The following is a 24,397-nucleotide window of genomic DNA, read 5'->3' on the forward strand; positions in this document are numbered from 1 at the left end:
CTTATTTCGCCTCCTATTAAAATTTGCCCCTGACGTTAAAGCGGTGGTGATTGTATTACAAATTTGACATAGCTGTTAATAGAGTTTAAATGGGAATAATGTTCTAGCATATCAAAAATAAACCTGCACAGTTTGTTCACACATTTTATTCACTAATATTTCTGACGTTTGTTTTGTTTAAAGTCGATGCATAACAGGTGGGAATAAGCTGAAACATTAATGGGACGAAACCAAACGTTCCCTTTTCTTAAACAATCCCATGATACATTTTTTTTTGTATGCCTATAAAGAAATTTTTAACTTTGAAAGGAGATTGATTCTGCAAGTGTAAATAAGCAAAAGTTTATACGGTAACTTTCTAAGATAATTGGTTTGTATGGAAAATTATTTGATATAGTAGTAGGCAAAAATCAGACCATGCAGCTTTAAAAAGTATAGTTCAATTGATCACATACATTACGAAAAGAAAACAGTGAAAGAGTTCAAGGATTATTTAATAATGGTATATTTGATTATCATTAATGGTTAGCATTGAAATGCTGTGTCTGGTATCTAGTAAAAATACATTTTCCAATATCTCATAAGGTCCTCTGCATGAGCTACCAAAGAACTCCCACTGTTACTTTCTTTTAATTCCCTGTGCCTTTTGCTCACTGCCAATTGTAACTTAGTCAGGAACTGCTCATATGATTGTGACAAGGATTTGTCATCAGGGCGTGCTTTTACAAGTCTCCTATACTTGGAGTATTCTGTGAGCGTAGGGTGGTCTGGGAGGAGAAGTAGAATCTTCTTTGACATAGACTCTTTGTCTTAAAAAAATAAAGTATGACAATTTTTTAATTTTTTTTTTTTACACTACTTAATAAAAGATAGTATGAAAATAGGTAACGCCTATACTTTTTCAGACACTATGTCACAAGACTGCAGTTTAATTTTTTTGTTAAATTGAATCGGTCAATGTGTTTGTATATCCTCATAGTTAAAGTATCATGCATGTAAACCATAGATTACAAAGTTCAAATCCTCCTCCGAGGGATGTTGCTCTTATTGTCAGAATATTCCTTCCAGAGAACTCCTGATTCTAATATCTTCATTCTCTCAGATAGCGTTTGGGGATGGAACCGCAGAGCACACTCAAGGTTCTGGTGTTCTTTAACAGAAATACCACAAAGACAGCTGTAGTTTCCACCTCTTTGATGTCCTGCTTCAAACTGTCTAGCAGGACCATCTCCACTGAAATCGCGAAGAACATCATAGATTGCTGTTCCCTTGAAGTATGTTGGCTGATGTAATGAGTTGATATCTTCCAGTCTGGTGGAGGTGTAGGACAGCTGGTCAACATCGGTGGCTTTTGACTGACCCAAAATATATAGGTATGGTTTCTCGACAGCTGACTGAACGTCTACTGGAGTTCTATCATGATACCTCTCTTTGAATTCTTCATCTGTTAAAAAAACTGCGGTGTCATAGAGGGCAGAAATCATAAAGCTGACATAACTATGATTAAGGATGTCTGAGCGGTCATGCCAAACTTTCAAGTTTCTGGTGTGTTCAAGTTTCATCAACTCGTCAAGTGCCGACATAGGCTCACTGGGCACAGTGATCTTAAGCTTGCTGAACCTTTTCAAAATAGTCTCCTCATCCAGGTTTTCATAATCATCCTTCCGCCATCTGAAAAGTAAGCCCTGGTCAACATTCATTTGACGCCTGATGTGTTCTAGGGGGATTTTTCGTCCATGCACGGTGACCTCAGTTTCCTCTAGGACTCCACTTGATGTTATGTGGTTTCTCCGATATGTTTTTGGTGCAATCAGTTCACCTACATATATTTCCTGGTTATTCAACCGTCTTCTAATTTCTGTATGGAGCTTTCGGGTGGGTTGAGAGGCAGGAATTGAGACCTTTTGGTACATAAGCTTGTGCCGTGCACGCCTAATCCGCTGAGCATAGTCTCTCCCGCTGATTCTCTTCTCGGTGTTAAATTTTGACACATCAATTCCCAGGGATTTGGCAGCTTCCATCAAAACTTGTCCTGCGTTACTTGGCCATAAACCAGATTTGTTCTTCACCTAAAATCTGATTCCAAGGTCTCGCCAGCTAACCTTAGAGCCAGATGGAAGGGCTTCTATAAACTTTTGAAACGCATCCCTGTCAAACAGATAATTTCCGAGTTTCCCCACATGCCTTTTTGGTTTTTGAACCCCAGCTTTCAGTTTTTGAGTCTTACGGGCAGTTCTTAATCTGACGGCTTGTGTGGTTTCAAAATATGTGTTCATGCGATCTCTGTTAGTAGTATGAAGGGGGACATTATACCCCACTTTGAGGTTCAAAAATTTGAGGTTCAGAGGTTCAGTGTAGACCAGGAAGGTAATTAGGGAGGAGCGTAGCAGGAAGTTGATAAGTAGTATTAATGCGAGGATTAGAATGATGAACGTTTCTTCGTTATTTATTTGATTTATGAAGATATCCAACACAATTATCACACTGTGGTTAATTATATGAATTGGTGATAAAAAAAAAATTGATTTTGATAAAGATGAAAAAGTGTGTAAGATTTTTAAATGAAGTGATAATAATTAACATTCCTTACGAGAACCGTAGAGGAGAGTGGATGATGTTAGCTGTAGACAGATGTCGGTTTAAGACACGAATCGAAAGAGTTTTCCCAATGATTGATTTAGTGCTCAAGAAACATTTAAAACTTATATCGAGTAGCATAAATGGAAATCCATGTATTCAGACCGGAAAACGATTACACCCGTAAATAAAAATATTGTACAAGTCAACATTAACACACAATGTAATGAAGGACAACCCATCAATTCCGGTCTAGCAAGATGAATACATTATGAATCGGATATGACGATCATCCTGTTCCGTTTCCGGAACGGACTTTAGTGTTCCGTCATTTGACCAGCAGTATTCACGGTGACAACATGACTTCCAAATTAGATTGCAGACCCCATTGCTTGGAGACAGATTCTGCAGTGTTTTCCAAGCCTACTACGTCGGAACCTGTGCCTTCTAGATTGGCTCCCGCTGCAAATTTTGTCTTGTCAACAGGCACACGAGCAACCTCAGGCGAATTCATGAATGCAGGGAGGTCAATCCATAACATCTCTTCACCTTTCCTACTAAACTGGAACGAATGGAAACACCCAAAATATGCCAATTTTACCGAACGTTATGCCAGCTTTAGAGATTGGCCAAAGTTCCTCAAAGGCCCCAACAAGAAGGACTTGGCTAGAGCTGGTTTCATCTACACCGAAATTGGAGACAGAGTCACCTGTTTTTCGTGTGGATTGTCTCTCAAGGACTGGGAACCCTTCGATGATTCCTACAAAGAACATTTTCGTTGGTCAAAGAATTGTGTTTATGCTAACATGGTGTCAGACGGGAAAGACTATTGAGTTAAATATGTTGTAACATTATTCTTACATCCTTGTTAGAATAAAATCAAATGTAATTATTATAGTAAACAAATTTCCATTTGACCTGGTATTTATTTCATAAGATGAAATCATTTAAATGTTATAATCCAATCAGACAAATGTTCGGAAATGACAGTGTTTCCAAACTGAGGTGCAGTGTAGACCAGGAAGGTAATTAGCGTAGCAGGAAGTACATTATGATTCGGATATGACGACCATCCTGTTCCGTTTTCCGGAACAGACTTTAGTGTTCCGTCATTTATACAGCAGTATTCACGGTGACAACATGATTTCTTCTTGCTGTAAGTTATCGTTAGAAAATGGACGCTTCGTGGAGGTATACACGACGAAAGACAACGAATACAGAGTAGATCTACGCGAATGGGAATCCGATCGATATCCTAGCCGCAAGGGAATAAGTTTAAAACCAGACATTTTTAAAACATGGACAATGGCTTTAGACATGATTGATAATGCTTTGAACAAGAATGAAGAGTTACATTACCACATGGGATCCAACATTTTTTGCACAATTAAAAAGGACAATCCATGTGTGGACATTCGTCAGTACTGGCAACCAATTGGCCAAGAACCACTTGCTCCAACGAAAAAAGGACTTTGTCTTCGCCCGATCGAGTACAGAAAGTTGAAGTCTCATGTGGCTGAAATAGGGAAAGCTATTCCTGACTTCGATTCACTCGTTCCATGTTTCATGCGCGATGATCATTTGAATCAATTAGGCCTGCTCCAGTGTCCTACCTGTAACCCGCTGGAATATACCAATTGGTGAAAAAGAAAGGGTGTAGGGAAAAAAAACTTTTTAAAGAATAATAATTAGCATGAATATTGTAATATAATTGTAAATATTTCTAGAATTATGTGTATATGCGGTGCGGGGTGTCAGAGGGGGTAGTGCAGTGCCGGGACTGGAGGGAGTTTGAGAGCGGAAACTACCCCATGGCAAACTTCCTCATCCTGGAGAGGGCAGTGGGGGAGATTAACATGGAGGGATATTTAGCACTGACCAGACTTGTCATCCACGACCCACAAGCTGATTGTGAGGACATCAAAACAAACCCCTGGACGACGGTCCGCATAGGCTCCCTCACTTGTCAGGTAATTATATTTTTTTTATTTATTTATTTAATTTTGTTATCTATGTCATAAAAAAAAAAAATTAACAATAATTTTAATTCTCAAAAGAAAACTTGTCAGGGAGATATATCGTCAAGAATTTTTTTAATTGAATCGATGTTATTTAAAAAAATTTAAAAAGTTAATAAAAATTGAAATTTATGTTGTTTTTTTTTCTCTTTTTTTCAGAACGCTCAGCACAGCAGTGGGGTCAAAGACATGATAACAACAACTACCCTAAGAACCGTCGAATTGGGAGTTATTACATTCAGTAAGTTTTGAATAAAAAATAAATAATTTTAAATAAATAAAATAAAGGATTATTTAAATTACTCTTATATAGAAGTTGTTTCTAAAGCCACCCTTTGTTTATTTAGACACACCTTGGATATATGTTATTCTTGGAGGGACGGGTGTAGTGGTTTTCATTTTCTCGGGGATGATCGTTTGTGTGATTAAGAGAAGGTGTTAGAGGAGACGGGTGGACCTCGAGATAGAGTCGCAGTCGCTAACCGAGTTCGACGCGGTTGTGATGAGAGATTTTAAGAACGATTAACTTTCTTTTTAGTGATCATTCTGACTTTATGTGTGAGGAGAAGAGGCCAAGATCTACACATGCGAGCCCCCACACCTCCACCAGTCATGCCAGCGCCACAACCAGCACCACTCCGCCGCTCAACCAGACAGAGGCGCGCACCCACCAGACTGTCATATTAAAATGATCTTATCATGATATTTTTTTTTAAACATGTTGATTTTTCCGAAATTCTTTATGTATTTAATAAACGAAATATAAATATTTGAATTATTTGTAATCTTTGTATTATTGTGTCAGTGGTTCTTTTGTAAATTTTGAGTACATTGCTACAGTCTGTTTCAACCGATAACAGAATTGAAAAAAAAAGACAGGTTGAAATTTAAAACATTTTAATTTTGACAAAAATTGCAAACATTCAACTTCCGGAGGATTCTCCTCCCTTCCATCTCCTTTCGGAGTGCCTCCAAACTTTCTTCGAGTCTCAGCACTCGTTGCTGAAGACTTTCTTCAGCTATGGTCTGGAAAAGATAAATTATAATGTAATGAAAGGAACAAGAAAACTTAAGGATGTATAAAATAAAGGGAAAAAAAAAACTGAGGCCTGTATTTTCTAAAGAAAAAAATTTACGACTACGAGCAAAAAAAAAAAAAAATATATATATATATATACAAAAAAAAGTTATTAGCAGAATTAAATTTGGTCGTAGTCGTAAGTTCTTTTTTTTTTTATAAAACAGGTCCTCTAGATAATCATGGTTAGATCATCCTTAAAATAATGTTTGTCTGTGCTTTCCCGACTCAAATTTTTTTAAAAATATTTGTTGACAAGATAAAAGGAATAAAGAAAAATATATATATTTCGTTTTTCCGGGAGAGCACAGCCAAACAATTTTAAAGATGACCTTACATGAAATACATTAACCAGTGGCGGATCCAGGAATTTCGCAACGAGATGGTACAGTAAAAGGTAGGGGGGGGGTGTAATGAAGCCCCCCCCCCCCCCCCCCCGCACAGTAGGTCTATTAAGGCTATGACCCTGATGAGGGTCCGGGGCGACTCCCTCGGAAGCTTACACATTTTTACATATAAGAAATGTTATTTCGTTGCGCCGTCCCTAGATCCGTCATTGTTTACTTTCGGATAACACATGACGAATTCAGTCATAACCCGGAAAAAGATTATCCAAGTAAAATAATGTAATACATGTGTATGACTAATGATGTACTATATAAGACTGAGGAAAATGTACTCATTGTTTAATTAGGTGTTCAATGTCATTTGAATGAACGACTGTGAATTATGCAGACATTTTGTGCTATATGTAACAAGTCGTTTTGTAACAGCTCTTCTTTTAAGCGACATTATAAAACTGTACACGATAAAACAAATAGTTTTCGTTGCGATATTTGTGAAAAGGTACTTAATCGAAAAGACAATTACGATCGACATGTTAGAGTATGCAAAGCAGAGTTTAAATGTTTTTACTGTGACTATACGTTTAAGTTTTCATCGCATCGCACATTACATGTCCACATGGAGCATAAGGATAAATTATTTAAGTGTGATAACTGTTGCGCTGAATTCTTGGACGAGAGAAAGTATCAAAGACACCAGCAGACATGCAAGGTATAGTACCACATTTTGAAAATCGTTGTTAATGAAAATATAAGATATATGTACCGTATCTGCAGGAATTTGGGGGGACGCTGCAGGTGTGCGGGTTGCGCCATCCCCATCCTCCGAGGAGAAGTTAATTCGTCTCCTCACCTACAAAAAAAAAAATGCATATTTTTTTTTTTTTTTTTTTTTTTTTTTTTTTTTGCTCGTAGTCGTAAATTTTTTTCTTTAGAAAATACAGGCCTCAGTTTTTTTTTTTCCTTTATTTTATACATCCTTAAGTTTTCTTGTTCCTTTCATTACATTATAATTTATCTTTTCCAGACCATAGCTGAAGAAAGTCTTCAGCAACGGGTGCTGAGACTTGAAGAAAGTTTGGAGGCACTCCGGAAGTTGAATGTTTGCCATTTTTGCCAAAATTAAAATGTTTTAAATTTCAACCTGTCTTTTTTTTTTTTTTTTTTTTTCAATTCTGTTAACGGTTGAAACAGACTGTAGCAATGTACTCAAAATTTACAAAAGAACCACTGACACAATAATACAAAGATTACAAATAATTCAAATATTTATATTTCGTTTATTAAATACATAAAGAATTTCGGAAAAGTCAACATGTTTAAAAAAATATCATGATAAGATCATTTTAATATGACAGTCTGGTGGGTGCGCGCCTCTGTCTGGTTGAGCGGCGGAGTGGTGCTGGTTGTGGCGCTGGCATGACTGGTGGAGGTGTGGGGGCTCGCATGTGTAGATCTTGGCCTCTTCTCCTCACACATAAAGTCAGAATGATCACTAAAAAGAAAGTTAATCGTTCTTAAAATCTCTCATCACAACCGCGTCGAACTCGGTTAGCGACTGCGACTCTATCTCGAGGTCCACCCGTCTCCTCTGACACCTTCTCTTAATCACACAAACGATCATCCCCGAGAAAATGAAAACCACTACACCCGTCCCTCCAAGAATAACATATATCCAAGGTGTGTCTAAATAAACAAAGGGTGGCTTTAGAAACAACTTCTATATAAGAGTAATTTAAATAATCCTTTATTTTATTTATTTAAAATTATTTATTTTTTATTCAAAACTTACTGAATGTAATAACTCCCAATTCGACGGTTCTTAGGGTAGTTGTTGTTATCATGTCTTTGACTCCACTGCTGTGCTGAGCGTTCTGAAAAAAAGAGAAAAAAAAAAAAACATAAATTTCAATTTTTATTAACTTTTTAAATTTTTTTAAATAACATCGATTCAATTAAAAAAATTCTTGACGATATATCTCCCTGACAAGTTTTCTTTTGAGAATTAAAATTATTGTTAATTTTTTTTTATGACATAGATAACAAAATTAAATAAATAAATAAATAAAAAAAATATAATTACCTGACAAGTGAGGGAGCCTATGCGGACCGTCGTCCAGGGGTTTGTTTTGATGTCCTCACAATCAGCTTGTGGGTCGTGGATGACAAGTCTGGTCAGTGCTAAATATCCCTCCATGTTAATCTCCCCCACTGCCCTCTCCAGGATGAGGAAGTTTGCCATGGGGTAGTTTCCGCTCTCAAACTCCCTCCAGTCCCGGCACTGCACTACCCCCTCTGACACCCCGCACATCAACTTGAACCACCAGAATAACCAGAATCATGAACATCCTGTCTCTTCGAATTTGGAATTAAGATGGCGAATTTTTTCCTTCATCTCTTATATAATACATAATGACACATTCCAATTAGGGGTGGAATGGTCATTTAAATTACGAGGTCATGAATTTTTCCCCCCAAAAATAAATTCTAACAGTTGATAATTACAAGGTATTATTGTTTTTTTAGAGTAATAGCAAAAAAATGGATAAAAGGTACATACATAGTTTTTTAAAACTAATAAAAGACGTTCATCACCCCTAATTAATAAAATGGAACTGATCCTTGACCAGTGGAAGTGTCCATATTGGTAAAGTTGCCCCAAGGTTAAGAAAAATAATTATTTACAAAGAAAATGATTAATAAACGATTAATAAATGTAATAAATATTAAAAACAATAAATCTTAGTTGTATGACACTTAAATTATTTGATTCCGTAGAAGTTCAAAGTCGGCAAGTTGAAGAATTCCATTCCTTTGCCCCCCCTTGTGAAAGTCGAGTCACCCAGGCGCTAGCGGCGCCTTTGATGTTACTCGAAGACTGTCCCCTCGCGTAGCGGACCAGCTGCACGATGGGTATATTACGCAATGTGTATATACGTCTGTAAAAGGAATGAATATACACGATTCTTGTATGGCACTTAAATTATTTGATTCCGTAGCAGTTCAAAGTCGGCAAGTTGAAGAATTCCATTCCTTTGCCCCCCGCCTTGTGAAAGTCGAGTCACCCAGGGCTAGCGGCGCCTTTGATGTTACTCGAAGACTGTCCCCTCGCGTAGCGGACCAGCTGCACGATGGGTATATTACGCAATGTGTATATACGTCTGTAGCAGGAATGATTATACACGATTCTTAGTTAGTACAGTCGTGAATGGAGTTTGCTGAACATTACGACTTTATTCTCGTGAAAGTATTACGTTTTATTTAAATCGTAACATTTTATATAAATTGACACTGATTTTACTGAAGAAAAGAATTATTATTAATTACGTTGTTTTAAAAAAGATGATTTTACTGTTGGGGATTTAGTAACCCTTAAACCTCAATTGTATTCTAAAACTTAATTCTTTAATGTGAATATACAAACATCGAGAGATAAACACAGTTAAAGAAAAGATTAATTAATTGTAGGTTTTTTTCTTTGCCCCCCCCCCCCCCCATTGTTATAATGAAATTTAAATTGAAGCAGCGTCTGAAAGAGAGAGAGAAAAAATAATGATAAAATTTTAAAAGGGAACATCTATTACACGCTACTGTATACCAATTAACAATCATAATAATTTACCAGGTGTTGTTGTGCTCCTGCAGAGAGGACAGCCACAGGACTTCTTTAATCGCTGGAAACATGGCATACAACAAGCTATTTTCTTGCACTTGTAGCATATATATATATATATATTTAGCATACATTTTGCACCTCACAGCAAAGTCTGCATTCAAAATACGTTATCGGAAATCTTGCATGCATGTAACCCCACCTCACCTCTCCGGATTGTTCATTCGTTCTGTTGTTCATGATTTTTGAGGGGGATTCGTATAAAAGGAGGGTTCTGTACTGGTCGAGTTTTAATACAGGGCTTTTTTTTTTTTTTTTTTTTTTTTTTTTTTTAATACAAGAAATCTGTTTAGTTTGTTATTACGCTGATTTACTCAAGTACTACACGGGTGGTCAGTTTGAGAAGGTGTAATAACATCCTTCATCTTTGATAAAACACAACAATTCCATTGTAACAAATGAAATGATAGTTTTGAGTTTATTACAAAGAGAACTTAATAGATTTATCTGTGTAAATAATGTCTGTGGGTTAATTAACGTGTTTTCTTTTTCATTCACTGACACTACATGTATCGTCTACTGAAACATCACATCAACAGAGTTAATCCACATTTACTTAAAATTTCACTTTTTTTGATTTCCCCAATAATCCATACAGCGTCATTGTTTATAATTCCTTTTTTTTTTATTCCCCTAATTTCTCACTACAAACAATGATTTTTTTATTTTTAATGATGAAATTTGGTTTGGAGGAAAATGAAATTAAAAAACAAAAAAAAAAACACATAATTTATTTGAATTTTTCTTAATCAATACATATCATTTATAAAATCAGACACCAAGCGATCATTAGCATGCGTATTTAAATCATAAAAGTCATGTACAATGTTATTCATGGAACGTCCTTTAATTCTTTGTAAGATGAAATAGATACAATAGTGTCCGCACAAGGAAGAAGTCACAGACTGGATTCTGGAATCGATATATTTATATCTTGGTCCATTGAATATTAGAATACTTTGAAATCTCCTATGATAATGTTCCGGGGGATTTCCGAGGGAATCAAAGAACTCCATAGATCCTTTTGAGGGAAAATGAAAAACGACCCAATGTAAACCTTTTCCCCCGCATTCGTCTGTATTCACGATCCAAAATTGGTGCTTTTTTGCAACAGCAGGTAGGTCGTCGCTGCATACGACTTGAACGTCGTATGATGATAAATAATGTTTCAATTCGTAATTGTTCATTTGAATATAATGCTCCTAGACTGATCAATGTGGAGAACCTGTGGGAATTTTCCGTATAATATTAAAGTCACACTCTCGGGAAGGGGTAAAGCGAATTTTAATTCTAAGCGACAATGACCTTTCCGCTTCGTATTAAAGTCGATGTAGGGATTAATATTCAAGACATATAATGCATTTCCAATGGGATATTCCCCTCGCTCTACACTAACGTGCTCTCTTCCTTGAAGAAGGGTTTGATAGGCTTCCAAGTACGCGCCTGAGTTGTAATTCGGTTGTATAGGTTTAGAGGGTAGTGATTGCCCGTCAACGTAGAAAGCTACAAAGTTACAATTAAAATGTTGAAAGTTATAAGGAGATTTCTTATAGTCTCCGTTAAAGGCGCTACTGGACACCATTCCCAGAATAAGCGTAGACGGAACTTCTCCTTGAAATACGTCGTCTACGGTCAAACTGAATTCTCCCTTAGCGATGGAAGCAATTTTCAAATTAGAAAACAAGTAGGGATACACGGCAGGGGACTTCTCCAGCATTTTCACATGCGCCATGGTAAGGGCGGGATTGGGTCGCTGAATGCAGAGTTTAAAACTGGCATCGATAATTTGTATTTTGTAATCTTTACCCTCAGCTGACTTTAATCTAAATGAATCCTTACTAGGCCATAGTTTTAGGGAAAGTGCTACCCCGTTCAAAACCAAACGATCTTGTTGAAAAATATCTACGTGTAAGGAACCTTCCAAGTCTAAAATTTTTCCACCTTTGGTAAACTGATATCTTTGAAATAAACCGATGTTTATCCCTTTGATCGGGTCCGTATCGTCGGGATCAGAGGTGTCTTTAAAGTAGAGCTGAGACTGATGCACTTCATAGTTTTCGGAGGATGTAGATAGTAAGGTATCGATGTAGGCCTTGTAGGGATAATTCGTTCCCAGCTGTGACACTGGAGTCTGCTGTAGACTAGTGTCCACTTGAGAAAAGATGCTGTGTAGAGGTAAGTTAGTCAAACCAACGGCATTCTCTTCGGTGATGGGGGTGTTCAGCGGGCTTAGTATTCTTAGCTTAATTTTTAAGCGACTGTTCTGAAGGTCCATGTATCCGGTGGAGAGAGGAGGAATGTTGAATTCCAAAGCAGAATACTCAGAAATTTGATTGATAGGTCTAAACTCTACCCATTCTCTTGTAAGTATGGTCGTGTCCGTCGGCGGAGGTTCAAAGATGGAGAGCTGATTCAGATGGTTTTCATTCATGATTAATCGTCGAATTGCGTGGTCAGCTTTGGCTTCTTGGTTCTAGGTTTAGAGTTTGCAGGTCTTCCCGGTGGACGATACATTTCTCGCTTTCTTATAAATTTTCGCTTTTTCGGTGAGGAGTTGTCGTTTTCACGTTCCAGTTCCGATTTAGCCATTTCGATTGCCTGAGCTACTGGGGTCACTAATTTCACGAAAGGGTGATGGTCCCTGGAAGGAGTTTCATGTCGGTGTTGCGAGCCGCTCCCCACAATGTACCTCCCTTTATAATCCGGACGCACCCTGCCAGCGGAAATGTCTTCAAAATGCTTGATCCATTTATTAAAATCGGGAACGTAAGGAACCCATTGCATTTTATCGTAGTCGTACACCTCTACTGAGCCCATGGTTTCTTTTTCCGCAAACACAAGACACACGCAAACGATTCAATACTTGTTGGAATAGGTCTTAACTGTTCGTTTCTTATAAAAACTCTGATGTTACGAAAGTCTTGTTTAGATATATCAAAGTAGAAGGGAGGGTTATAAGACTCCTTAATGTCCTTTGTTACATCGCAAGCTCGCAGAACCGGTATCATGTTATTTCGAACATAACTGTCTTCAACTAAATCGCAGCATACGTACACTCGAGATACCACATTTTCTTTGGACAGACGAATGTTTACCTCTAAAAGTGCGCACTCCCAAGAACCGGTCAACATGTATTGCTTAGGTAGAGTAACGATAAAATCATCGGGAGTATTAGAGGGATGAAAATTTGACGAGTCTTTCCCGTCCAAAAATAAATACACAGTCATGTTTAAAGCGAATCGTGGCTCTTCTCTCTTATAACTTAAGATTCTCTGTCTCTCAAAATACGAATGAGTATCCTCGCTAAGTAATAATCTCTCAAAAGTCTTGGAATCAGTTCGCAGTGAGAGAGTAGTGTCTCTTTTTTTCTTGCAATTGAAATCCTCGGACTGATCAATTGTCTCATAACAAGTCGCCAACGTCGGAAATGAGAGCGATCGCGAGGTAAGATCGGAACATGTCCTTGCAGCAAGTGAGCCACGACATCGCAAAGAGCTAATATTTGTCGATCGCTTGCACTAGGAATCATAGTGCGCTGTCGACTGCGGTTAGCTTGTCTGAGAACTCTCAGAAAATTGGCATTCTGCATTATATTAGATTGCTCCATTCTTTTTATTTTTTAAAAAGTAAATTCAATGCTATGATTAGGTTTTATTAATTATCATATTTTATATACCACATAATTAACTCTTCTTATAATGCTTCAATGACGATCTGGGTATGTAGCTGTTAAATTTTTTAGGCCACCCCCACCATTTAACTAAAGCCTGATTTCCTTTATATCGCAACACCTTCTCGATTCTATACATGACGTCTCTGTCGATGAGTACTTTTTGTAATTCTCCTCCGTAAAATGTCCCTTTTATGTCTTCACCATCTATGTCCTGTAAGTGATAAAGGGGTATTCTCTGTTTGACCATGCGCGATTTAACGACGAAATATTCACCTGTCCACCTCTCATCGTATTCTCGATCAAATGGCTGTCTCAGATGAGAAATGCGAACTTTATCACCGACTTTAAAATGAAAACGCAGAGGTCCAGATATATTTATTTCTGATTTTTTAACTTTACTTCTGGGAGCATGATCGTACATGTTCATCCATATAGATGCTTCGTCCTTCTTTTTCACTTGTTCGGGCGCCATTTTGATGGTTCGGTGATAGGTGGCGTTGTAACTCTTTGTGACATTAGCTAAGACATCAACCCATCGATGAGTCTGATTTTGAGTCATGTATCGACTCAATTTTGATTTTATAGTTTTAATACCTCTTTCGGCAACGTTTGCTTTCTTTTCGTTTTGAGAACAGAAATGAGACACACCATTTTCTTTTAAAAGCTTCTGAACATCTCTATTCATGAATTCGGAACCTTTGTCGGTTCGTATTTTCTTGGGCTTCTTAGTTTTTGACAACAAAGAGGCTAAAGCGCGTGACATCTCGCTACCTTTGGTGGATTTTAAAGCGACTGTCCAGGCATATTTCGAAAATACATCAATGACAAAAAGAAAGTAACCAAATCCATCGTTTTCTTTGCGATACGAGTTCAATACGGCCGTGTCAGCATCCCACTGATAACCAATCTCTGGAACGACTACTCGCACACGTTTGAATTTTCTATTAATCTGTCTATGTAGAGTAAACGTTTCCTGTTTTTGTAACCAGTTCTTGACTTTTGTTCGACTCAGAACATATTTTCCCTCTTTTCGCACGGCACGATATAATTTTTCTAACCCCCCAAATGACCCTGGATGCTTTGGGTTGTAATAAACGGACTCTAAATATTTCTCGTACGACATGTCTCTACCAAACATTAAAAGAAATTGTTCTTATAAACACATCTCGATTTCTAAAATTGTTGGAAATACTACGTTGTCTAAATCTTTCAATCTCTTGATACCGGTGATAAGGACTGTTCCTCGCAAATGACAGGTGAAATGAATACCATCTCGTCGTAACATGACTGCGGGAAACAACTCCGGGTCGTATGAAAAATTCAAACTTTTAGATAAGGAACTTGCGTTCACTTTTCCAGATAATTTGTGGCAAGCAGACGCAGTGACTAGTCGTACGTTTTGCAAACGTACATCGTATCCGAGTTTCTGTATGACGCGTGCATACTTTCTCAGTCTTTTTAAACCTTGACTGAAACTTTCACAAGGACCATTACAATTTATTTTCCCATTGGAAAATATTAAACAGTTTCCTCCGATTTTCCTATTCTGGTAAATTACACCCGGAAAGGACCTAGGGTTGTAACGTACATTAATTAACTGTTGAGTCAAAAAGTTGAGATTTAGTACACAGTTCATTTCTCCCTGATAAACCACGTTAGTCAGCCTCATGTTGAAATCATAAAATGATAAACACCCTTTCCGAGTTGTAATTTTTATGAACATATCCGGATGGTGTAATATTATTATATAACAATTCGGAAACATGCTTAACAATAACACAGATCATACAACAAAAAAGAAATCATGTTTAACAACTTCATTTATTGACATGTAAAACTACATTTTACACCACAAGCGCATGTAATATGTGATATATCGACAACGGTTTTACTGCAAAACGATTCATAATGAAAGGGAAACAATACTGATAAAACATACACATAATTCTAGAAATATTTACAATTATATTACAATATTCATGCTAATTATTATTCTTTAAAAAGTTTTTTTTCCCTACACCCTTTCTTTTCACCAATTGGTATATTCCAGCGGGTTACAGGTAGGACACTGGAGCAGGCCTAATTGATTCAAATGATCATCGCGCATGAAACATGGAACGAGTGAATCGAAGTCAGGAATAGCTTTCCCTATTTCAGCCACATGAGACTTCAACTTTCTGTACTCGATCGGGCGAAGACAAAGTCCTTTTTTCGTTGGAGCAAGTGGTTCTTGACCAATTGGTTGCCAGTACTGACGAATGTCCACACATGGATTGTCCTTTTTAATTGTACAAAAAATGTTGGATCCCATGTGGTAATGTAACTCTTCATTCTTGTTCAAAGCATTATCAATCATGTCTAAAGCCATTGTCCATGTTTTAAAAATGTCTGGTTTTAAACTTATTCCCTTGCGGCTAGGATGTCGATCGGATTCCCATTCGCGTAGATCTACTCTGTATTCGTTGTCTTTCGTCGTGTATACCTCCACGAAGCGTCCATTTTCTAACGATAACTTACAGCAAGAAGAAATCATGTTGTCACCGTGAATACTGCTGTATAAATGACGGAACACTAAAGTCTGTTCCGGAAAACGGAACAGGATGGTCGTCATATCCGAATCATAATGTACTTCCTGCTACGCTAATTACCTTCCTGGTCTACACTGCACCTCAGTTTGGAAACACTGTCATTTCCGAACATTTGTCTGATTGGATTATAACATTTAAATGATTTCATCTTATGAAATAAATACCAGGTCAAATGGAAATTTGTTTACTATAATAATTACATTTGATTTTATTCTAACAAGGATGTAAGAATAATGTTACAACATATTTAACTCAATAGTCTTTCCCGTCTGACACCATGTTAGCATAAACACAATTCTTTGACCAACGAAAATGTTCTTTGTAGGAATCATCGAAGGGTTCCCAGTCCTTGAGAGACAATCCACACGAAAAACAGGTGACTCTGTCTCCAATTTCGGTGTAGATGAAACCAGCTCTAGCCAAGTCCTTCTTGTTGGGGCCTTTGAGGAACTTTGGCCAATCTCTAAAGCTGGCATAACGTTCGGTAAAATTGGCATATTTTGGGTGTTTCCATTCGTTCCAGTTTAGTAGGAAAGGTGAAGAGATGTTATGGATTGACCTCCCTGCATTCATGAATTCGCCTGAGGTTGCTCGTGTGCCTGTTGACAAGACAAAATTTGCAGCGGGAGCCAATCTAGAAGGCACAGGTTCCGACGTAGTAGGCTTGGAAAACACTGCAGAATCTGTCTCCAAGCAATGGGGTCTGCAATCTAATTTGGAAGTCATGTTGTCACCGTGAATACTGCTGGTCAAATGACGGAACACTAAAGTCCGTTCCGGAAGCGGAACAGGATGATCGTCATATCCGATTCATAATGTATTCATCTTGCTAGACCGGAATTGATGGGTTGTCCTTCATCACATTGTGTGTTAATGTTGACTTGTACAATATTTTTATTTACGGGTGTAATCGTTTTCCGGTCTGAATACATGGATTTTCATTTATGTTACTCGATATAAGTTTTAAATGTTTCTTGAGCACTAAATCAATCATTGGGAAAACTCTTTCGATTCGTGTCTTAAACCGACATCTGTCTACAGCTAACATCATCCACTCTCCTCTACGGTTCTCGTAAGGAATGTTAATTATTATCACTTCATTTAAAAATCTTACACACTTTTTCATCTTTATCAAAATCAATTTTTTTTATCACCAATTCATATAATTAACCACAGTGTTCTAATTGTGTTGGATATCTTCATAAATCAAATGAAATCAAATAAATAACGAAGAAACGTTGTTCATCATTCAAATCCTCGCATTAATACTACTTATCAACTTCCTGCTACGCTCCTCCCTAATTACCTTCCTGGTCTACACTGAACCTCTGAACCTCAAATTTTTGAACCTCAAAGTGGGGTATAATGTCCCCCTTCATACTACTTCTGTTTCTCTGACTAAAGGAATTGCCTGAAGCTAAAAATGAGGCCACTTCACAGTCATTGTTTGAAATTATTTTAGCAATTTTTCCGCTACTCTCTTTTGTTGATTTTATTTTCTGTCTTTGTTTTTTTTCGCTGGGTACTTTTTCTGTCAAGTTATATTGAGTTGATACTGTTTTTTTCATGCTTGTTTTAAATGTGTTTTCCATTATGGGCTCTATCATTTTGACCAATTGTTCAGCACCATCGACAAGCCTTGCAGCATGCATATTTTCTATTTCTTGTGCAAGCTCGTTTGTTTTTTGTATTATGTTCTGTGTAGTGTCACTTACAGAAGAATGCATTGAAGAAATTGTTGGATTGCTTGCCTCACATTTAATGCAGTCAATTAATCTGTGCATATGTTTCTCTCTTTCGGACAACTTGTTCCATGATTGCAGATTGAAATTTTCTATAAACTTGCTTTTTTCCCCATTCCTGTTTCCATTTTTCCAATATTTACTCTCTGTGATATATTTCTGCAATCTTGGAAGATTTGAGGCAAAAGCCCTGGATGTCAAATACATTTTAGGGTACTTGTTCATAACATTCTGGTAAAAGTCATACCTTTTGGCCACAGTAACATTGTTGTTAAACACCGGTATTCTTATTGTTGTTTTTTTCCCTGTTGTTTCTGTTGTGTTCTGTGTTTCCTTTGAGTTTCTTGCAATGATGATTTTTGCAAAATTGCAGAAATTCATTTTTTTATGACTTCAAGAACATGCACTAATATTTGAAGGTTATACCGCCATCATGAAATTTATCTCTCTAAGAAATAATTGATTTGCAATTTTTTTTTATTTTTTTTTTTTAATTTCTATCAAAGATATTTAAAATTTTAATTGTTAAAATCAGTTGAAATATGCAATTTTTTTTTTAACCATGATTTCTTTGTAAACATTTTTTTAACTGTGCTTTATTTCTTCAATATTCCCCTTTAAAAATGAATAATAAGTGTATTAAAATCTATATATTTGTTCTTGTGACCAATTTTTAAAATCTTAGAATTCACACCATTCATGTGTATATTGTTTGATTAAAAATATTTTTCTTTGAGATTAAGAAGGGTGAAGATCAAGTAATTATTCAATATCTCCATATCAAAAAGAAAATGTTTTAAGATACTGTATATGAGTTAAATTTTATACATTTTCCTGTCATTTAATGTGCAAGATGTGTGACCCCCCCCCCCCCTCCCCAAATTATTCGGGGGGGGGGGGGGTATTGTTTTGTACTTGTACTTCCAGTAATGTAAATGTGAACAATATTGAAGAAGAACGTATGAAAATTATATTTTATTCATCATTTATTGAATTTATTGACAAAGCAATTACAAAATAAATCAAAATGAAAAAAATGCATGGCTTGTTGATTGTCACTGAATAAAAATTATAAAGTGGTAATATCGTGGTTATCTATGATGTTTTAGCGGTTCCATTTTTTCCTCGATGAATATCTGATCCACTGTGGCACCTGAAATATACAAATGTATGAAATTTAAGTACACATACTATAGTAAGTAACGGTTTAGCTTCAAGAAAAACTTATCGTCAAATGCTCGTAATGAAATTCAAATTTCCCGCATTACTAGATCTACAGAGTTATTTGCCCTTAGCCGAAATCTAGATCGGCGTTGCGTTTGAAAAAGGGGTTGAGTTAAGGAAAATTTATGTATAGCATCTTCAGCGCATTTTCGCAAGGGCATAACCTGCACGGCTACCTTTGATATTTTACACAGTGATAGAGAAGGCCTTGAGGTAACTGAAAACTGCTGCTGTATTGTTTCATTCTCCTGATTTACTTATTCGTTGTTGAAAAATGACGTGATACCCCGGTAAATGATGGATTTTCGGATGCATTTTTGGATATGCCGTTTTAATTAACTCGATTCCATTAAAGCAGCAATGATTTTTAAGTGAAGGGGATCACATTTAGATTATATATGCAAAAATAATGAATGTACAACGGGGATATGCGCTTGCGATGTTGAAAAATATGTGTGACCTAATAAAATGTTTATAAATATCAATGTCACGTGATAGACACGTGATGACTCTATATGTACTTGTGTGTCGTAATACGTGGGTCACTAGAGTAATAATGATAGCATACTGGAAAAAGTTGCATTCGAGTTTTGAGATATACGGCCATCACATTTGTATGTCGTTTTTAATGACATGTTCCTTAGTAATCTAAGTAAATGCAGCCTTAACAGTGCTGCGTATGCTTTTTGATTCGGGGAAATGCACTAGAGATTAGTATAGTATATTAGTATAGTATTAACCAAGTTATGATTGACAGAACGGAAACATGTCCATAATATAATTGGTTGCTGAATTTGATAAAAAATAATATTGCTTTCGTTTCGGTTTGATGATGTTAGACTTTGTCAAAACATCACAAACAAAATACCCTTTTTAAACATTTTTGAACAAAAATGAATTGATCGTTTGGCTTTTTTTTCATTATCCCCAAAACACTTTTTGCATAATTAGATAACAACGAAGTTGTGCCTACAAGCATACATTATGAAACCAACAGCAGCCAAGTACATTCACAAATGATTTTTCCAGACCCGTTTTATAACTATAAATGGTAAAAGCTCATAATTTCAAATTTTAACCTTCCTGTTAGTGAAATGTAAATAGTTTCATGAAAATATGTACTTTATGTAAGTGACTTTTATGGGAGTTGTTTATGCTTGAAATATTCGAAAATAATGTCACAATTTATACATCTTTATTGTGTAAACATGTGGAAAATACATAAGTATCGGTATGGTCTTTTCCAAAAAAAAAAAAAGAAGAAAAAATAAATTACGGCTTGTTGTAGGAAATTCTTTTAAATATTGATATTTAAAACATTTATTTGAGATAACTACAGTATTAAGATTATATATGAGAACATAAAAAACTTTGATTAAGCATTTCGACCCCACCCCATCTTTCTCTGGATCCGCCAATGTAGAATGAGAAGAGATAAATTATACTGAAGACCTGTCTACTCTTTATATGATAATATGATTATCAATTAATTTTGTTTGGCACAGAGACTTCAGAAAGCCATATAGGCCGATTTCAAGGACGAGTGAAATACGAATGCCATAAATCATACACATGGATTAAAAAGTTAAAAAACAAAGACATGCTGCCTTAATTTTTATTATGTACAAATATTATCAGGTAGTACAAAAGAAGTAGAAAAAAGCGGAGCATTCCATTAACAATCCGTGTCCTGTAAATGGCAAAAAGAGAAAAATTAAAACAAGATTGATGGTATATAAAATAGAAAGATCGATAGAAGAGAGAGAGAGAGAGAGAGAGAGAGAGAGAGAGAGAGAGAGAGAGAGAGAGAATTGTTTAGATACTTTATAAATTCTAAATTCTTCTAGTTTTCTCAGGCCTCATCAAATAATACTTGTCTTTTTTTTTTACAAGCAATGTATATCTATTTGTGTTAACATAATCTTGATGGAGGATATCAACCCATTCAGAGAAGGTTTCCCAATACAGCATCTCATACTACATACATGTATATAATATTTAATTCGTAAGGCAATTATATATTTCACTTGAACTACATTGTCGTGAGATCCATGAGAGAGAGAGAGAGAGAGAGAGAGAGAGAGAGAGAGAGGGGAGTCTGTTACGTACATTTGTCGGGTTAGGACGTCCAGCACTGAGTAGAGTTCAATTTAATACACAGAGCTCCTTTTGTATCCCAAGCCCGAGTTGTATCCCCCGCCATGGTGACCCCACACGCTGGGGTAACCGTTCCACATGCCTTGGTTGTACTGCCAGGGGTTGTGTCCGTAATAGTTGTTGTACATGTTGCCGTATGGTCTGAAATGAACAAATGACAATAACAAACCGTGAACCATCTCAAAAATCCATAAAACGAAATACAAATTCAAAGCAGAGCAACACGGACCTCCAAGTAGATAGAGGTAGGATCAGGTGCCTAGGAGGAGTGAGCACCCTCTACTGACCGGTATTTCCATTATTGGAATTCGTAGAGATAAAATAATTATATATTATGTGTATGCGTGGTGGGAGGGGGTGGGGGGGGGGGGTTACATAGGATTTTCAAGATTGGAAGTCCGCGCCAGTAATCCGTCATTACAATTTTGTCTGTTATTTTGTAAAATTCATTTTCATTCGATAATTTTGTTTCTAGATCACAAAAAATGTTTATTTCTTTCATTGAAGTTGCATTTGAATTAAAGTCTAATGCCACATCTGATATATCCTAGGGTACTCAGTTGAAAAAAGTCTCATTTGTAACGCATTAAAATATAGGTATACATATCAGCTGGATACAACTTTGTTGTAATTCGAATTTGAACCCACGGCCACACTTTGAAAAAAAAAATGTATCAATGATACTCTTCAATATCAACACTGAGTTAGTTAAAAAAAAACTGAAGAAAAAATACAACTGTTGGAGAGTTTTAAGAAATAGATTTCCGTAGAGAATGGATTGAACGTTCTAGTTATAGGACTTCGTACGTTGCAATTCGAATTCGAGTTCGAACCTGCGACCACCCACAACACCTCCGCTTACCTGAAGTAGTTGTTGTAGTCATCATCCCCATACCATCCGTTGTTCAGTCCGCCATGCCATCCGTTGTATAGTCCGTTATATCCCACATTGTATAACCCATTCATATGACCATATCCCAGGTTGTTATATCTGTAGCCCTGGTTACCGTAGCCGTAACCTCCAAGATGACCCTTTCCTGCCTGGACAGCAACAAGACCAGCGAGAGCAACCGCGAGCAACAGCAACCCGTTCATTGTTGTACGAGGATCTATAAACGAAATTGGCCATCCATTTATTGTGTTTAGGGTATTATTTCTTTTGTTTGTGCGCGCTTCCATTTTAGGTATTTTATGCAGAAGCCGGGGGAGGGGGGGGGGGGGCAACACTTTTTTTTTTACGATAACGTACAGAGATTTTTAGGAAACAAATATAATAGATAATGAATGTCAATACTACTGGATAATTATCAGTGAAAATAAAATAAAAACAAGCACGTTAAATAATAGAATCGTTGTAGAATAAATCTAGATATTGGAAACAGTTTTTTACTTATTTCCCCAATGAAAGAGGACATTTTCTTTGAAAATTATATCGTAATACCCATCACTTGGAGTCTGTTTAGAACTAATATATATTTTTGCTTTTTATGTTACACTAAGATGTAGTATATTTTCTTTCTTGTTCTCATAAATTTCTGTTTGGTAAAACAAAACGAATTCTTAATCTTCGATAATTTTATTATTAACCATCATTTTTGTTACAACATGTGACATCTGACCAAATTTCATTTTATTCCATTTTTTTTTAACTTCAAAATGGGAATGATGCTTGCGCAATTTAAAAATGACCTCACTATATTTTACCCGCCTCGTTCTAAGCATCTAAATATTTCTTTTTTTTAATTTTGGCATCGTTACAGAAAATGAACAGTTTAGAAAACCATTTTTTTTTATTAAGAATGACAAGAGATTATTATAGAATAAAAATCATATGCTTCAGTTTGATAAAAAAGCAAATTTTACCGTTTAGTAACAAAACATCTGGAAAAAAAAATATGTGACTTTATCCCTCATATTTCTATTGTACTTTACATAATCTTTAAATATTCCCTGCTTGTTTAAAAAAAGAAAACATTCGTTTATTCAGCTATGTATTTGTATTTGTACTTGTAGTTTATCGTTATCATACCATACATTTTTTAGTTTAAAGAGAACAAATGATTCTATTTTAATCCATATCTTTAGAAAAAAAGCAATGGTATACATAGTCACACGCTGAACGCTCCTATTCCAAATTCAATGTATTGTATAAATATAGAAATTATAAAATAAACTGTAGTGTTACCAGTATCTGTTAAAAGGATAATGATATAGTTCGACTAGTTTCTCTTAAAGATGGCTATGATATAGTGTTACAAGTATATCTTGGAAGTTTATTAATAGTTACTAGTATCTTTTTAAAAGGATGTAATATATACATTTGTAGTTACTAGTATCTTTTCATAAATTATCGTACTAAAATACAGAGCTACTAGTATCTCTTAAAACGACTGTAATATAGAGAGACTAGTGAATATCTTATAAAACGCCTATAATGTAAAACAAATATAATACATGGATGTGTAAGTAGTAGTTCTTACCTTTGACCAACCTAAGAAATCCCGGTAAAGCAGCTACGTTACCGCTTGACTTTTATACTATTGTTTAGTGACCTCATTGAATTTAATTGGTCGATACCTAATTAAGGATATAAAGTCAACAATAACTCAATTAATCACGTTTGCTACCAAAAGAGGTGTTTCAAAAGGCGATCACTTAGGAGTTGACATAACTAATGAACTTCTGTTGCTATTTTCACCTGTCCTGTACATTATGAATTCATTCTGTATAATCCCTGATTTACGGTTGTTTTGATAGATGCGCTTGTAACCACCGTTTTGTATTTCTTTCTCTCCACAAGATAATTCACTGTTGATTATTAATTGTATCTAGTTAACCTAATATTTGGTTCTGCTTTTTGTCCTTAGATTAGAACCGAGGCAACGGATATATAAATATATGGTATGTCATTGACATTCAATATAGTTCCAATGCAATGGCGAAAGAAAATTGTCATAGTATAAAATAAGAGTGTGGGGAAAAGTTAACGAAACTGTTAATTCAAAAATACTGTATACATACTGAATTACTTTTGAATTTTTTTAATATTTGTATTTTGCAGTCGCAATTCTATATGAACATGATACATATAGGATTTCTCATAATTTGTGATGGTGTAGGAATTTTAATCCAACGATTTGTGAGTTTTGTAGAAAACACACAATGAGTTTCGTGAAAGTCTTCTACCATCACAAATAATAAGACATTCTTGTTATCACATGTTTACCGCGTCTTTTGTTAAGCATAAATATTTTAGTTAGGATTTTATCATTGTGAGCTGCACAACACTTTTACCACAAGAAGTCAAAAACTTAACGCATGGA

General features: G+C 36.0%; 4 protein-coding genes and 1 pseudogene across 4 annotated transcripts; 1 reads left to right on the plus strand and 4 right to left on the minus strand.

The window, feature by feature from the left end:
- The first annotated feature begins 2,750 nt into the window (after positions 1-2,750).
- Positions 2,751-3,434, plus strand: LOC128172258 (E3 ubiquitin-protein ligase XIAP-like). Its single transcript, XM_052838059.1, has one exon. The coding sequence runs from the start codon at positions 2,937-2,939 to the stop codon at positions 3,408-3,410; it is 474 nt and encodes a 157-aa protein (XP_052694019.1). The 5' UTR covers positions 2,751-2,936; the 3' UTR covers positions 3,411-3,434.
- Positions 3,435-7,383: 3,949 nt separating this feature from the next.
- On the minus strand, positions 7,384-8,875 carry LOC128172263 (uncharacterized; annotated as a pseudogene).
- Positions 8,876-10,873: 1,998 nt separating this feature from the next.
- On the minus strand, positions 10,874-12,121 carry LOC128173963 (uncharacterized protein F54H12.2-like). Its single transcript, XM_052839618.1, has one exon. The coding sequence runs from the start codon at positions 12,119-12,121 to the stop codon at positions 10,874-10,876; it is 1,248 nt and encodes a 415-aa protein (XP_052695578.1).
- Positions 12,122-16,179: 4,058 nt separating this feature from the next.
- Positions 16,180-17,251, minus strand: LOC128172259 (E3 ubiquitin-protein ligase XIAP-like). The gene has a single exon (XM_052838060.1). The coding sequence runs from the start codon at positions 16,675-16,677 to the stop codon at positions 16,204-16,206; it is 474 nt and encodes a 157-aa protein (XP_052694020.1). The 5' UTR covers positions 16,678-17,251; the 3' UTR covers positions 16,180-16,203.
- A 3,266-nt stretch (positions 17,252-20,517) lies between these two features.
- On the minus strand, positions 20,518-23,629 carry LOC128172261 (uncharacterized). Its single transcript, XM_052838062.1, has 4 exons — positions 23,555-23,629; positions 21,937-22,183; positions 21,027-21,215; positions 20,518-20,607 (listed from the first exon to the last, which is right to left on the minus strand). The coding sequence occupies exons 2-3, from the start codon at positions 22,167-22,169 to the stop codon at positions 21,068-21,070; spliced, it is 381 nt and encodes a 126-aa protein (XP_052694022.1). The 5' UTR covers positions 22,170-22,183; positions 23,555-23,629; the 3' UTR covers positions 20,518-20,607; positions 21,027-21,067.
- Between the last annotated feature and the right edge of the window lie 768 nt (positions 23,630-24,397).

This window comes from Crassostrea angulata, chromosome 2, assembly GCF_025612915.1.
Source record: "Crassostrea angulata isolate pt1a10 chromosome 2, ASM2561291v2, whole genome shotgun sequence".
NCBI classification, from domain to species: Eukaryota; Metazoa; Mollusca; class Bivalvia; order Ostreida; family Ostreidae; genus Magallana; species Magallana angulata.